Here is a 15,870-nt window from a genome sequence, read left to right as displayed (position 1 = left end):
GTGTCCAGTGCTGCCAAGTGCCCACCTAACCTCACGGTCCAAGGACTGGCACTGAATTGATTAACATACAGTATGATGAATGTTCAGGAAGGGAGATTCAGCCATGGGGGGAAAACTGGCTGCATCCAATCTCCGGTCCACCCCATCTGGATATATTAACAACTTTTGGGGTTTTGTTCAAGCAGCCAAAACCTCAGGTGAATTTTGAAGCCGATCCTGAAGTGCGGCAGCTGTAATTCCTCTAACGTCCGCTAGATGCCGGCTCCAAAAAGAATCCAAATCGCCCAACTCCATGAAGTCAATGGGACCACAACCCAACTTCTTTTTTTTTCCACAAGAGGTTATGGCCTCAGTAGCTAATTTCACTTCTTCTAATGTGTGTCCTTATGGCAATTTTCATTTTTTTTGTGTCATTAACAGGATATAATGGACATAAAACGGGGTTGTTTTCCTAGTGATTGACAAGTCGCCTGTCCAGTGATTGACAGGTCGGTGATTACGGGGCTGCAAACCCATTCTCCAGGCTTCAAAACGGCCCTTCAGAAGCCACACTCACTACGTCCATCTTTTTTTTACAGTCTATGCGTTTGTTAAAAGGCTTTTGTGTCCGCCCAAAGTTATACAAAAGTTATATCACTTCCATTCTCCTTTCTCAGTTATTTTAAGTACAGTCCAGAACCTCGATCCACAATCGAGGGCCTGCATCAGACCCGAAGACACACAGACACAAGCATTTCCCTTTTCTTATTTCCCATTTCTTATGCCATCCTCAGTAAGGATAATCACAGACTATTACATTAAGTGCTGTGTGACATTAAGTGCGTCTCTGTGTATGAAAAGGAAACCACACATACGTACCTTCCTGTTGAGGTGGACGCAGATGTCGGCCCGCATGTCCTTAGGACAGATGGACAAGACCTGGAGGACAGACAGACATGTGGATCAGACTTATTCTATTTTATTATTATCAGTCATTATGAAAGTTCATCCATCTGGCATCGCTCTTGCATGACCACAGATTTTCCAAACAAGTCCTCCTGAGGTTGGGGCAGTGAACAGTGAAGCAGCAGTGTAGCAAGCTTAAAGTGGATACAGACAACTTTTCAGCTTTCCCCCCGTTGTCCCCCCCTAGCGTTTCCAAGTGGTATTGTTGTTTGCGCCGCTATCGCAAAGACAACGGGATCGCTTTCCGTTAGAGCCAAGCTCCGTGCAACAGAACAAACCATCTGTCTGCTTATCAACTCCTTGATCATAACACAATATAGTAACTTTCACCACTGCTCATTTTAGAAAGGCCACTGCAAGAAAACGTGTTCTTTGTTTAGATTATCAAACGGATAATAGATCATTTGTTTGTTTCTGGCTGCTAGCGTTAGCGTTAGCTAGCGTTAGCAAGCAAGGAAGCCAGGACCAGCCAGAAACAAACATAGATGTTTGTTTCTGGCTGGTCCTGGCTTCCTTGTAGCTCCTGGTTCGTTTTCTGGCTGCTAGCGGTAGCGTTAGCAACATGGCTAATGCTACCGCTACCGATAGTTACCGGGGAAAACCTATCTTATTCCTCTTTTGGTTGCGCAATGGATGACGCACTTCCTTTGTGCCGTAAATCGAACCTTCATTCTCCCGGGAGATCGTGCCCGGCGGCAGACAGAATTGCATAGTGAAAGCGAGGCTTATAGGGAACCAATCTAAATGCAGATGGTGTCATTATTCTATAGCCATTACACTGTGCAATCAACATTTACTTCATAATGATAAGTTAAAGCAAAAAAAGTTGTCTATAGGGTCTTTAAAACTGGCCGGACTAAAACTGACTTCTGCCAAAGCTCTATCAGTATAGGCCTGCTGCAGTCGCTGGTGAGAGAGAGAGGGGAACATTTAATTAATTCTCTCCTCTCTGCCCAGGTTTACCCAGCCAGTTTGAGGAATCACTCCAGCAAAAAAAAAAAAAAAAAAAAAAATAGTATTTGACCTAGATCTGGTAGCAGCAAGGCAAGTGATTTACATAAAAGGGAGTGAGGAGGAATTTTACCTGTTTGATTGCTTTTTCACCCCTTACTGTTTTCTTTTTGTGGCACTCTACTGATCCCCAAAAGGGAAATTCTCTATTTTGATTCAGTGTCTTGCTCAATAATGCTTCAGCAGGGCGGATGCTTACTATCAGGCAGAGGTGGAAAGTAACTAAGTACATTTACTCAAGTACTTCAGTACAATATTGAGGTTCTGGCACTTTACTTGAGTATTTCCATTTTGTGAGACTTTTGTTTTACATGCAAAACATACGATAAGCTCATAAAACATGCTGCATTGTTAGAGTTTAAACTCCCCAACAGTATATGGAGCAGTTAGACCGACAACTTTAAAATAGTTCTTACAGGTTAATGCTTCAATAATTTAACACTCTGAAACAATGAGGACTTTTACTTTTGATCCTTAAGTACATTTTACTGCTATTAAGTATTTTTCCATTATGTTATTGCTACTTTTACTTAAGTAAAGGATTTGAGTACTTTTTCCACCACTGCTATCAGAGGGCTCTTGAAACCGGAGGTTTTACAGGTTGTGTGTAATATTGGGGATCTAGGAATCTTATTCTACGGCTGCCCTCGTTATGAGTCCCTCTGGATAAGAGTGTCTGCCAAATTGCCTAAAATGTAAATTGTAATCGGTTTGTCTAACTCATTAACACAAATTATGAAACCCAGCCTAATTAACTGCAGAATTTAGGTAAAACTGTGAGGAAAGCAAAACATTATGCCGTCCTCCACCATCCTGCCTTGTTAAATATGAACAAATCGACCGTGGGGGAGAGAATAAATTATCTGAACGACTCCGAAACATCAAAACACGACACAAAAGTCTTCAGAAATCGTCTTTGTTCTACTTCAAGTCAAGGATATTTGTAGCACCAAGATGCTTTTGGGAGCCCGTGCTCTTTATTTTGGGTGTGTATTCACATAAACAGATGACTGTGTACAGTGTAACGGCTCCCAAAGTGACAAAAAATATCCACTAATTGGCCCCAGCTCTGACTGCGAGGTATTTATACTGAGGGTGGGCACACGACTCGCCCTGTGTCTCTTCAAGAGAGTGTATAATTATCTCAACGAAAAACTTGGGAAATGGGATTGGTGGTGGGGTGGGGGGGCAATGGGAGAGGGAGAGAGAGAGAGACAGGGAGAGAGAGAGAGAGAGGGAGAGAGAGACAGAGAGGGGGGGAGAGAGAGAGAGAGACAGGGAGAGAGAGAGAGAGAGAGAGAGAGAGAGAGAGAGACAGGGAGAGAGAGAGAGGGAGAGAGAGACAGAGAGAGGGGGGAGAGAGAGAGACGGAGAGAGACAGGGAGAGAGAGATAGAGGGAGAGAGAGAGGGGGGAGAGAGAGAGAGAGACAGGGAGAGAGAGACAGGGAGAGCGAGAGACAGAGAGGGAGAGAGAGAGAGAGACAGAGAGAGAGAGAGAGAGAGAGAGAGAGAGCAAGCATGTGAAAGGGAAAGTGTGAATGAATGAGAGATGGACAGGGAGTGGAGGGACAGAATATGTAAGTATGCAAGTGTGTGTGTGTGTGTGTGCGTGTGTGTGTGTGTGTGTGATGGGAAATAAAGAAAGAGAAAAGCCTTATTCACACAGGACAAATATTATGCAGGGGATCTCATGTAATTAATGAATTCCCCTCCAACCTCTGTGTTCCATGAATCACATTCACACCGGATAATAAAATATGCTGAACTCACCAGGACTCTAGACACAGTTGCATAAGGTCAAGATTTTACAAGTCACCGATTTAGCAAAGCAAAACTCAAAGTTTGCACTGAAAATACATTCAAAAACTCCACTATACATTCTACTACTGCCTCAATTTTGTTAAAAATCAAGGCTAAAATGACAGAGAGTTTGATTAGCATTAGAGTATAGACCGCTACCTTCACCAAAATAAGGTGGGTAATTTGTGCCGAAATTTTTACGCTACAATTTACAAACATGGCAGATTCGCACAGGATTAAAATCATCAACGATCTCCGCCGTTATTGCAAATCACCGGACGTCCCCCAGGGAATATTAGACCTGTTTGAATAGGGCTAAATAAAGATGAAGGGAGAGACGGAGAGACAGAGAGAGAAGAAGAGAGAGAAGAGACAGAGAGAGAGGAAGAAAACTGCTGCTGAACAGGACTGAGCTGTTTTTAATCTGGAACACACGAGGGGAAAAGCAGCGTTACAATGTGTGTTTGCTTTCATTATTTCTAAATCTTCGCCTCGCGTGCCGCCTTCCCAGCACGGCTTTGAAGGCTGCTTACACTGCAAGTGACTAACAAGTGACTAATAAACGGCCTCAGCGCTGAGTGTGAAGTGTGTGTGTGTTGTGCTTGGATGCAGATCCGGCCTTATGTTTGAGTAACAAGTAGAAGTAGAAAGAAGAAGAAAAAAACATCTTTGCGGATTAATAAACTCATAGCGTGGAAGCATATACGGTTCACACACTGTTATGCATAAGTGTGTGAAGTTTTAGCTTTTAATCTGGTATTCCTTTGCTGTTGAGCAGTCGCTTGAAATTTGGATCGTGGGTGTTTGGACTGAGCCTGGATGGAGATGTCTTAGGATATAGTAGAGACTGATGAAGTATGAAGAGCTTTATCTACAAAAAAACATTACTGTGCAATTTTAAATTTGGGCCATGGAAGAATACAGTGTGCAGCACTGTTGCAGGTAATTTACTTTAAAGGAATAGTTTGGTATTTTGAACCCTGGGCCCAAATAACATGTTTTCCGTCATGATCCCTCTTGGTAGAAACCAGAACTTCTCTATCCTGCTCCCCCTCCCACTCTACTGCAATAGAAACCATGGGGCAAACGCCACAGTCTTTGAAAACTATGATAAACGTTGTTTTGCAAAACTCGACGCTCACAGTATAATCATACTGTGTGTCAGTATGTTATCTTGAAAAAAATAAAATAAAATAACAAGCTTTCTGTCAGCAGTTATTTTTGGATTCTTCTGGCTCTCGTGGAGCTTTACACCGGCTGAGAAGGTAGTGCGTCATCGAGAGAAAATAGTTCCTATACAAATAGAACACAACTATTGACAGAAAGCTCAGGTTTTTCTAACAGATTTCCATTAAGTTTAGTGGACAGAACGGCCTTGAGCCAAGGAACAACCGAGTTAGACTATGAAACTAAACAGAGACAGAGATTTCATTCTAAATTTAAAGGATCTGGGCAGGGTCAAGAAATCAATTTAACTTAAAATTGAAGTGATAGGAATAATGTCTTTGGGTGTAACAAGTTGGAGAATTGTTTTACTTTTCACATAGTTTTCCTTTATGTCTAACACACAGCTGCTTTGGAATGAGAAAGTGCATGTACAATATAAGATAGGTAATACTTTAGCCAAAATGCCCCAGACAGCATTCTTCACCGAGTTATTCAAAGGTACGACTAAATTACAGTAAAGAACAACCTCTTTTATACAATGGTGACTAACACATGTACTGTCTGAAAAGCTTTCTCCAAAGCAATATAAATAAATCAGAACAAAAAAACAGGAGAAAATAAGATTGTGTTTTATGATGCATCTCTGGCCAATCAGAACGCTCGGCTGCAATTATATAAAGTGTGATGTAACGCTTTAGTGTAACTTAGTGCAAACTTATTCCCTAGTTAAAATACCCACACTTGGTTGGTTGAGATCTTTATAACAAACCACATGAGGAAGACTGTGTACTTTTTCCAACAACGAGCAGTCGGGTGTGTTTGGGTGCAGCGGGTCAGGAGCGGGGGGGGGGGGGTGGGGGGAGTCGGGTCATCACAGTGTGCGACTGGCTGGGTTTAAGGTTATTTGGGGGGTTTTGTTCTCTTGTTCATGCTCGTCTCTGTGCTCATTCACCTTTTTATGTCCTCTTTTGCTCTTGTGACAAGCCTGTCTTGTTCAGTGAGCTTAATAACTGTAAATTAGATTTGATTTCTCCGTGGCTACATTCACACTGCAGCTGAAAGAGTGCCAAGTCATTCATTTTCACTCATTTAATTGTGACACAAAAATCTGTACAAAGTCAAATTTTTTCAATTCAGCTCTGGATCACATAGAAATTTGGTACAAATCGGATCCCAAGGCATGCAACTTACATGCGACTTGCTCTTGAATGCTGAAATCGGAAATTGTCAGCTTTGCCATGACAATAAGTAAATCTTATAATATTCACTCGGGACAACGGTGATAATTTCTTTGCCCTCGGGTGCAGCTTGGCAGAGCATCAATGTCAAAACTTGAAGGCGCATACCGTGTTCGAAACAAAAACATATGTGAGGTCTTTTATTATTGTTACTTTGAACACGCGTGTCTTGGATTGGACATGGGTTAATGGGACAACAGTCACCCCCAAAAAAAAAGTCATATATAAGCAGCAATTTGGAATTGAGCCAACGTGATCTGATAAAAATTTGTTTGAAATCCTACTATAAAATGAGGAAAACTCTGTCTGTCTGTCTGCATCCATTTTGCTCCTCAATGGGTTGGCCAATCAATCTGAAACTGCACATGGGCATTGAGCGTTGGCATAGGCAGGGACTGACGAAGCTGATTTTTCCATTTTCCCAAATTTACGCTGTTTATGCGAATTTTTGGCAAGTCTGCGTGGAGTTGTGGCACGCGCATCCCCGGGTACGGACTAGTACTTGTGAGATCTAAATCTGAAACTAAATGAAATGAAATCTGAACTAAAACACCTTTGGTTAAGGTTTGGATTAAGGTTAATTAAAGTTTAGGCAACTAAAACAACTTGGTTAAGGGAACTAACTTAACTTGACTCACAGTAGAAATTTCCTTCAAGCTGGGAATCGAACCCGAGTTGTCGGCATTGAAGGTGACCTCCATCCACCACCCGACCAAAACACCTTCACTTTCCACTGAGCTGCTTCAATGTGACTCTACCTCCTGTTTATAGTCGTGTCTCCTTCATGGAACCGTTTCATACTGGGAAAACGGAAATCTCTCACTTTTCGAGCGCAAAATTTCATAAGAGTGAATTGAGCATAAAGGTCTCTTTTTAGGCATTTAGCCGACGCTCTTATCCTACTGAAAAACACTTATCATATGGATGTAATTGGGCAAACAGGCTGAGTGGCGAGGATTGAACCTGTGACCTTTCGGTTGCAGCCACCCCGGGCGTCTCACCTTCTCCGTGTCGATGCCTTTGGACATGGACCAGGTGGAGACGATGTAGTCCATGACGCGCTCGCTCAGCCCCTTGGGGACCTGGTAGAGCTTCAGGAAGTCCCGCACGTTGTTGAGCATCTCGTGGTAGCGGTTGGTGTTGGCGTACATCTGCTGGAAGATGGTGGTGACGTTTCCGAAGATGGTGGCGTACAGCAGAGCTGGGGGGGGGGGGGGGGGGGGGGGTGACAGAGGAGAGAGATGAGAATAGAATAAAGTAGAATATTCACTTACACACACACACACACACACACAATCTCTAGCCCAATATCTTAACATTTGTGATATGTGAATCGGTGGTCTTTGTCCCTTGCTTTTAACAGTGTATTTCTGTATTGTTTCTGTCTTTCTTCCTTTCTTTCTTTCTTTCTTCCTTTCTTTCTCTTCTTCTTCTTCTTCTTAGTATTATCATTTATGATATTATATTGCATTTATGCCCTTTGCTGCTCTGTGAAGCCGTCTGTAACAAACCTGTTTTATAAAAATGCTACATGCTTTATGAAAATTTGGCTTGACCTGAATAGACTAGACTAGACTAGATTACATTGTGTGTGAGACTAGACTAAAATAGACTAGAATAGAATAGAACAGAGCAGAATAGAATAGAATATCCACTTTCACTCGTTAATATGCATCCATCCACAGCAACCCCCCTCCCCCGCCCACACACACACACACACACACACACACACACACACACACACACACACATACATACACACATATCTTAAATATATCTTAAAATGGGCAATTTGTTTATTCTCATTTTTCCTCATGTAAAACAGTTCTTTGTGGGCGACCTGTTTGCTCACAAAGCACACAGGTTGGTAAATAAATGGCTTGATTTTACATTACTTAGAATAGATATTTGACCACTGGTGAATTTGTCCTGCACATAAAGAGACCCAGCGGAGCAGAAAACAGACTGCTTGTAATGTTGGCGGTCTAGGAACTGAAGCATATTCAACTGTGGCAATCATTGTCAAGTCGCTCTGGGGTAAGTGCGTCAGCTAAACACATAAAGCGTAATTACTGATTAGAAAAGGAAAAAGAAAGAAAAAAGTGGAGGAAGAGAGAGAGAGAGAGAGAGAGAGGGGCGTTGAGATGAAACCGGCATCTCTGGTGTAAAAACAGCGAAGAAGAAGAAGAAGAAGAGAAGAAGAGGGGGAAACGAGATAAGGAAAAGTATTTTTTTTTTGTTCTCTTGGAAGAAACGAGCCTGTCTGACATGCAGCGACAGACAGGCTGAATTAATGATGGCTTTTATCGTTAAGGAGATGTTCGGGACGCGGGGGGAGGAGGAGTGTCCCCCCCCCCCACCCCCCACCCCGAAACCCCGAAGCGTGGCTGGTGGTTTGAGCCGAGCTGGGCCGAGCCGGGCCGAGCCGGCAGCCTCCTCTCTACCCGCTGTACCCTGCTGCTGCTACTCCACTGTTTCCATAGAGACCTCACCCGAAATAGTTCTCGCTCTTTTTTTTTTTCTCCTTCTCCCAGCCAATAAAAGAAAAAAAAAAAAAAAAAAAAAGAAGAAAAGAAATAACAAGTTTAAACACTTTTAGGTTGAAAAAATGAGATTGGCTGGAGGTGGGGAGGAGGAGGAGGAGGATGGAGGGTCTAATGCTGGCACGTGATTCCAGAACAACACTGGGAGAGAAAAAAGAGAAAGAAACAGAGAGAGAGGGAAAGAGAGAGAGAGAAAGTGTGTGTGTGAGTGTGTGTGTGTATGAGCAGAAAAGAGGGAGACAGATCATGTGTGAGCAAACGAGAAAGAGAAAAACAGAGAGAAGAGACAGAGAGAAAGCGAATGATGGACAGGCAAAGGCTGAGAGCGACTCAGAAAGAGAGAGAGGGAGAGGGAAACAATGTGTGTGTGTGTGTGTGTGTGTGTGTGTGTGTGTGTGTGTGTGTGTGAGAGAGAGAGAGAGCGAGCGAGAAAGAGATGGACAGATAAAGAAAAGAGAGAGGAAAGGGTAAACAGAAAGACAGAGAGAGCGAGGAAATGTGTGTGTGTGTGTGTGTGTGTGTTTATGCTCATAGCGAAAGAGAGAGTGTACAGTTTATAGGAAAGGAGTGTGTATACCTGACAGCAGAAGTGAGAGCTAGACCGATAAAAACCAGCGAGAAAAGAGAAATACAGAAAGAGAGAGCATGTGTGAGCGAGAGACGAAGACAGACAGAGTGAGAAAGACAGAGAAAGAGAGAGAGAGAGAGAGAGAGTCAGCAGTTGAGATAAACACTGTCCCAGCTGTCCCAGGCCAGCAGCCTTCCAGGACGCTCCAGGACCTTTTCAGGACCTCATCGCCTGGCGAAGACGCAGAGACTCAGCTCTCAACTCCAACAATTAAAAAGTTATAATATATGCATACAGAAATTCTCACGTGCGAGTTTAAATTCTAATGTGGAAGAGATGAACTGGGTTAGTTGGTCACACAGCAGAAAAGACCTGAGTTCGATCCACGGTCCTTTCCGTGTGGAGTTTCAAATGCTTTTATTGTGAAGCATCATCTTTCATACAGAAAAGCAATGACATGCTTCTATTATGTATAAACTACGGTGGCCCACGGGGGGCGAGCGCACTCCAGCGGCCCAAAGCCATTGCATTATGGGAGAAACGCGCTGCAGCTTCAGAAATTATGCAATTTCAAAAACAGGAAATGTGCCGCAGAAGAAGAAACATGCTGCAGAATTCCAAAGCAAATACATTGACGGGAAACGCGCTGCAAGTAGAAATGATGCAAAGTCAAAGGCTCCTAATATATATTCATAACACAGACGTAGACCCAGAGTTACAACACAACTCGATTACAACAAAAGAAACCTCAAATAAAGATAAATTCATCCATACAGCCATAGACAAAAGATAATAATGATAATCTTGGAGTTTCCATGTTCACGTGTGTTTTAGGGATGGGACGATATATCGAAATTCAAAATATCGCGATACAAAAATGTGACAATACGTATCGTGGGTCAGAAAAATGAATCGCGATATCAGCTCCATGTTATTCTGCTGTAGGAATCACAAATGAGACGCTTCACCATCACAGTTTCACAAGCTCTCCATCCAAATTATATTACTGTCACTTTGTAATGACATTTTTAAATTGTCGTTTACATTCTAGCGAGCTAATGGCATCGCTAGAAAGATTTGTGGCTCAGAAATAAACAGACTTCTGCACAGTCAGACTTTGCTGTCACTGAACTTTTATTTATTAAATCCCTAAAGGGTTCTTTGCGTCGGATAGTGGTTCTACAAGGAACCATAATGACTCAAAGAATCCTCTGATTTGTTACAATAAAAAACTGTTAAAGAACGCAGTGTGCTTAAAACAGATTATTTCATACTGCTGATTTAGAGCATTTTATACATTCTTAAATGGTTTTATAGCATCAAAAAGCTTCTATGTAGAACCATTTGAGCAAGGAGCTATGGATAACCTTTCTAACAGGGTTCTTTATAGCACCAAAAAGGTTCTGCTTTGGTACAAGCCTAGAGAACCCTCTTCTGGTCCTGTACAGAAACCTTTTGGCTAAGAGAGTGAGAGTTTGGCTAGTTCAATCAAAGCACTCCGGCTACAGTTTTATCTGTCATTTCAATGCAGTTTTTGAAATCTGATCTGTCCCCCATGGCTGTATTTATTTGAATCTGTGTCTGCATTGCTTGTTCCCCTCCTGTAGTGAGTGTGTGTGTGTGTGTGTGTGTGTATTCCCTCGTCTTTATTAGTAGATTGCGAAGCCTGGGGGAGGGAAGACCAGAAGCTGTCAAACCAGAGCGCTGATCAACTGGAAGAACACTTTGCAAGAAGTTTGTCGGGTGTTTCCAAGTTGACCGGGACGCCGGGAGGGAAATAAATCAAAACGATCATTTGGTTGCGCTCTCCCCATCACCAGTGATCCTGTGTGTCAAACCACACCGCTCCTCCTCTCCGTTTTCGCCTAAAAGGCGTCGCACTGATGTCGCCTTAGTTTCAACAGCAGCAGCCAGTTTTTGTGTTAATCTGCAAGTTTCTCCGCTTTTTAATTCAGTCTCCATCTTTGTCCCTCAGCCTCATCGCTGTGGTGTTTCTGCACTGCTCTTCCCACAGATCACCTGTCAATCAAACAGAGTGGGCGGAGCTTGGATTCTCCGTTGATGCAGTTTGAGTTTCTCTCTTCTTTGTCTGTTCAGCTATGGTGGCTATCACTGCTCATGCTAACTACCCAGTTCTTCTTCTGCTGTTTATTCCAAACAAACCGGGAAACGTAAAATGCATCACGATAGATGGAAGCAAAACTGACATTTATTTATGTGAAAATATTGCAGATTATCACTATATTCATAAGGTTTTTTTACAGTAATGGTATATATCTGCTCAAGCAATGTGAGCAAAGAGAGCAAAATGTGATCAAAACCCTGGTGTGACCGGATGAGTAAAGATCCACTGAAACAACAAGTGTTGCTGTAGCTTCTGCATAAAACACTGAGACCACGATGAATTTCACAACTGTCTCAAGGCTTAAAACTCCTTCTGTCTCCTCCCTTCATCTACAGCTGCCCTTTATCACATCAATAAGGGATCTTTCACCTGGATTCACCTTATTATTCTCTTGTCATTACATTCCCTTAACTCAGAGGTGTGACCAAGTCAGCTTCGAGTCCCAAGTCAGTCTCAAGTCCCAAGTCTAAATGTAGATTACCAAGTCAAGTCTATGTCATTAATGTCAAGTCTCAAGTCTAAATGTAGAACAGCAAGTCAAGTCAGAACAAATCAAGAGTCCAGTATCAATTAAATATCTTAAAGAAAACTAAATATCTAGGACTTTTCAATGCAATATGGTTTTAATAGGATAAAAACTTGGTAAGAGCATCATGAGTTTGATTTCTACAATCAGTTTCAACTTCAATAAATTCAATCATTCCATACAAATTCAGAAAACAGAATTTAAATTCAGTCGTCCGCTGGAACAAATCTCATCACTTTCAATCTAAGTCATTTACACAAACACAAGATCTCAAGTCAAGACTTTAGAAACCTTTTCAAGTCATCAAAGTACAAGTCAAGTCAAGTCTCAAGTCTTCTCTTCATGCATCAAGTCAAGTCTCAAATAATTAAAATTGCGACTCGAGTCCAAGTCATGTGACTCGAGTCCCCACCTCTGCCTTAACCTCAAAACTAGACGCTGCCGGATGACGAAATGCTTCCACTGAAGGGTAAAAGCAGCATATTTACAAAGCGATGTCAAAAGCCGGTGACGGGGTCAAACAAAGCACAAGCCCGCTCCTTATCTGACTGATTTTGCGCGATGATAAAAACTGTGTCGCCGTTTGTGAGAACGCAGGGAATATGCGAAGCGCCCGTGTCATCTGTGCTTTCTTTTTTCCCGGGTTGAGAAGGATCTGTCGGGGGAGTTTAGGATGATTTGTCAGAGTGAATGAGCGCGAGCGATAGAAATGTGTCAGGCCGGGACGAGAGCCGGAGCCACACTGTCACAGCCTGAAGCCCAGACACCCAGAAAATATCCATCAAACACTCCCACACAGAGAGACAGCCGGCCACACACACACGCACACACACACACACACACACACACGGACAGATACAGTCATGAATATACAGACAGGAATGCACATACAGATGCAGAGACACAGACACACAGATCCGCTCACATAGACACACACAATGACACACACACACACACACACACACACACACACACACACACACACACAGAGATACAGTCACAAACATACAGATATGCATGCACATACAGATGCATGGACACACAAACACACAGGCCCTCACACATACACACACACACGCACATATACAGATACACACACACACACACACACTGACACTACAAATGAACATGCACACCTTTAATGCAGCTCACCAATTCCTATACACACACAGATACACACACAAATATATGTAAACACACACTCACAAACTATAATTACATGCACGCACATAAACATAGACGCACAAACATACACACCAACAGACACACACACACGCACACATGCACTTCCAAACACCATACATACGTATATACACACACCTGTGATTCAGCTCAGTGTTACAAGCACACACTGTATGAAGGTTTGCATGCACACACACACACACACACACACACACACACACACAATCCTTATACTTCTACATCCCCTAAGCCTCACAAAGATAGAAGTACAGGAACACACACAAACACACACACACACACACATAACACACCTGAAAGGTATAGTAGGAAACACATATTAACTATTAATAAATTGCTTATTAACATGTATTTTAGTAGTGTATTGGTTCATTATTAATCATTACAAACCTCTCATTAGCACCTTATTCTGCACTATTGTATTCTATATGTATAGCCCATTAACTATGAGTTTCCCTCCTAATTAGTTGCTTATAGCAGTCAGTAAGGAAGTTGCTGCACATGAATTGGGCTCTCAGTGTGCTTTACTCAGTTTGGGGTTTATAAGGTGCTAGTATCACATATTATTGAGGGAAATGATTAAATTATTGAGGGAAAACCCATAGGTAATAGTTAATATGTTATGTATTCCCTAATCTAAAGTGTTACCCTCCAGAAATACAATTTTGTGACGCAAATACTCACACAAACCCCCCCGAAACAATGCAGCCGGGGCCCTGAGAGGATCCGCTGAGCCGGGTCCATTTGCTGCTCAGTGAGCCAAGTCTCCGTCCAGACCGCATCACAACACATTACACACTGACGGGACTCTGCGCTCCGGCAGCCAAACGCTGAGAAAGCCAGTCAGCCGGATCCGCGTCTCAGACCCCAAAAAGTGCCACTGTATAAATCTGTTGTGACAAGCAGTAATGGTGCATCAAGCGCTCCCTCGGTAAGTAAAACATTCTGGCTGATTGTCTCCAAATAAAAATTGACTGAAAAATCTGCAGAGGCAGCACCCCCCCCCCCCCTCCGACCCCCCCGACCCCCCTCCAAGCCAGAACAATCATTTCTATAATTGTGATTTTCATTGAGTAAATAATACTCTTTTTTTATTATTATTTTGCTCCAGCCTTGCACTGTTTACTTCTCATTAGGTCAACTTAATAGACAATTTATTGCCGTGCAAAGAGGATAATGGGTTTCAGAGTGAGTGGGTGGATCAGCGGTGGGAGGGGGATTGATGTGTGACAAGTGTCTGTCCCCTCCTGAACCCCCCAGACACCGGTAAGTGATATTATACTGCGGGACATGAGCGAGCGCTGCCACTACATCACTTCGGAGAGAGAGAGAGAGAGAGAGAGCGCTTTCAAATCTATAACAATCGCCGGGCCGGTCGCCAGAACGACAACAGAAAAATCCTGCAATAAAAATCCTCGGCGAAGGTTTTCACAGCGGAAGAGCCGGAGCGGGGCAGAAATATCAATAAGTAAACGCACGCCCGCTGACAATAAACACCACTTAGAGCGCAGAGATGAATCGGCCCGCTCAGCCTTTTAATCACACTCATAAATCACGATTAAAATAATAAGCGGCAGCCGGGGCGTGAGCGTGGCGGGGGCGACTTCACCGAGCGGCGGCGTGGCGCTCGTTACACGGCAGAGTGTATCGAAACTGCCATTTTGGTGCAATTTTTTTTCTTACTCAAATTGAACGTTTGTGTCATTTATGTGTTGAGTGACTTTCATGAGCCCTTGGCCTTTGAAACCTCCCTGCTCAGCTCCGATCTCCTCGCATTTCTCTATCACGCATCTACTGTATAAGGATGCTGAGGCTCTGACCTTTGACCTCCACACTATTGGCTGACTGTCATGTTGTTGATGTAGGAATTTAAAAGGGCAACACCGCTGTCATTTAGAGCTATAGGTCATTTACTTCTGTCTACATCTAGTTTACATTTCCCCCAATCATTTTGCAGTGCATTCTGTATAAAATTAGATTTTGTTTGTTATTAAAATAGGTTTACAGTGTCAAACCTAGCTTGAAATGAGACACCGTAAATGTATAAATAATAATAATAAAAGAAATAATACATTTTGCTTCAGGTTTACTGTGATGGATTCTGTCGCTCTGTTGCTTTTTCATACTGGACAAGAATGAATGGCAGCAAATGGCTTCGTCTGAGGAAAACAAGCGCAGAAACCAGCAGGGAGGATGGAAAGGAGAGGGAAAACGTAAACAAGGGATTATACTTTAAATCATTCTAAGGTTGCACTCAGGTCCAATCTCTCCGAATAAGAGCCAGGAATGAAAATGACAGCAGTGACATGTTATGAAGACAAGAAGACAGCGGGGGTTTCACACGGGGGACCGAATTAAAATGTAGCACAAATAAAGCGTCCCCGAGGTTTTCGCTGCCGAAGGTAACGAGGCCATCAGGGGCCGAGCGAGACTCCCTCCGGACCGGTCCGGACCCGGGCCTTCAGCGGGGGTAATGAAGTCACGGAGGAGCGCTCACTTCGAAACACGGGCGCCTGGTAAACAACGGGACGCTTTGTATCTGTAGGGACGGACGGGGCAGGGACGGCTCGACCCCCCGAACTGTGTGTGTGCTCACCGGAGAACTGATGCCGACTGTGGAGCGTAACAGACAGAAAGCAGTGAGACCGGAGGCTGTCGGCTGCAGCGGACGGCAACACCTGCAGGGTCAAAAATGTTCAGATGTGGATAAGAGAAATGAGGAGCAGATCAACATGTTGCCAGGCTG

The 15,870-nt window shown here is 43.2% G+C and overlaps 1 protein-coding gene across 1 annotated transcript in view; it reads right to left on the bottom strand.

Annotated features, from left to right (window-relative positions):
- The window catches only part of kcnh5b (potassium voltage-gated channel, subfamily H (eag-related), member 5b), a 156,784-nt gene that overhangs the window by 52,072 nt on the left and 88,842 nt on the right, over positions 1-15,870 (bottom strand). Inside the window, exons 9-10 of the mRNA XM_078289483.1 lie at positions 7,164-7,363; positions 859-918 (exon numbers count right to left, since the gene is read on the bottom strand). Coding sequence (XP_078145609.1) covers positions 859-918; positions 7,164-7,363 — 260 coding nt within the window. The remainder of the gene's footprint in view (positions 1-858; positions 919-7,163; positions 7,364-15,870) is intronic.

The sequence above is a fragment of the Centroberyx gerrardi genome, chromosome 17 (assembly GCF_048128805.1).
Source record: "Centroberyx gerrardi isolate f3 chromosome 17, fCenGer3.hap1.cur.20231027, whole genome shotgun sequence".
Classification (NCBI taxonomy): Eukaryota; Metazoa; Chordata; class Actinopteri; order Beryciformes; family Berycidae; genus Centroberyx; species Centroberyx gerrardi.
Note: the sequence above shows the minus strand (reverse complement) of the source record. Positions and strands in the feature narration are given on the sequence as shown.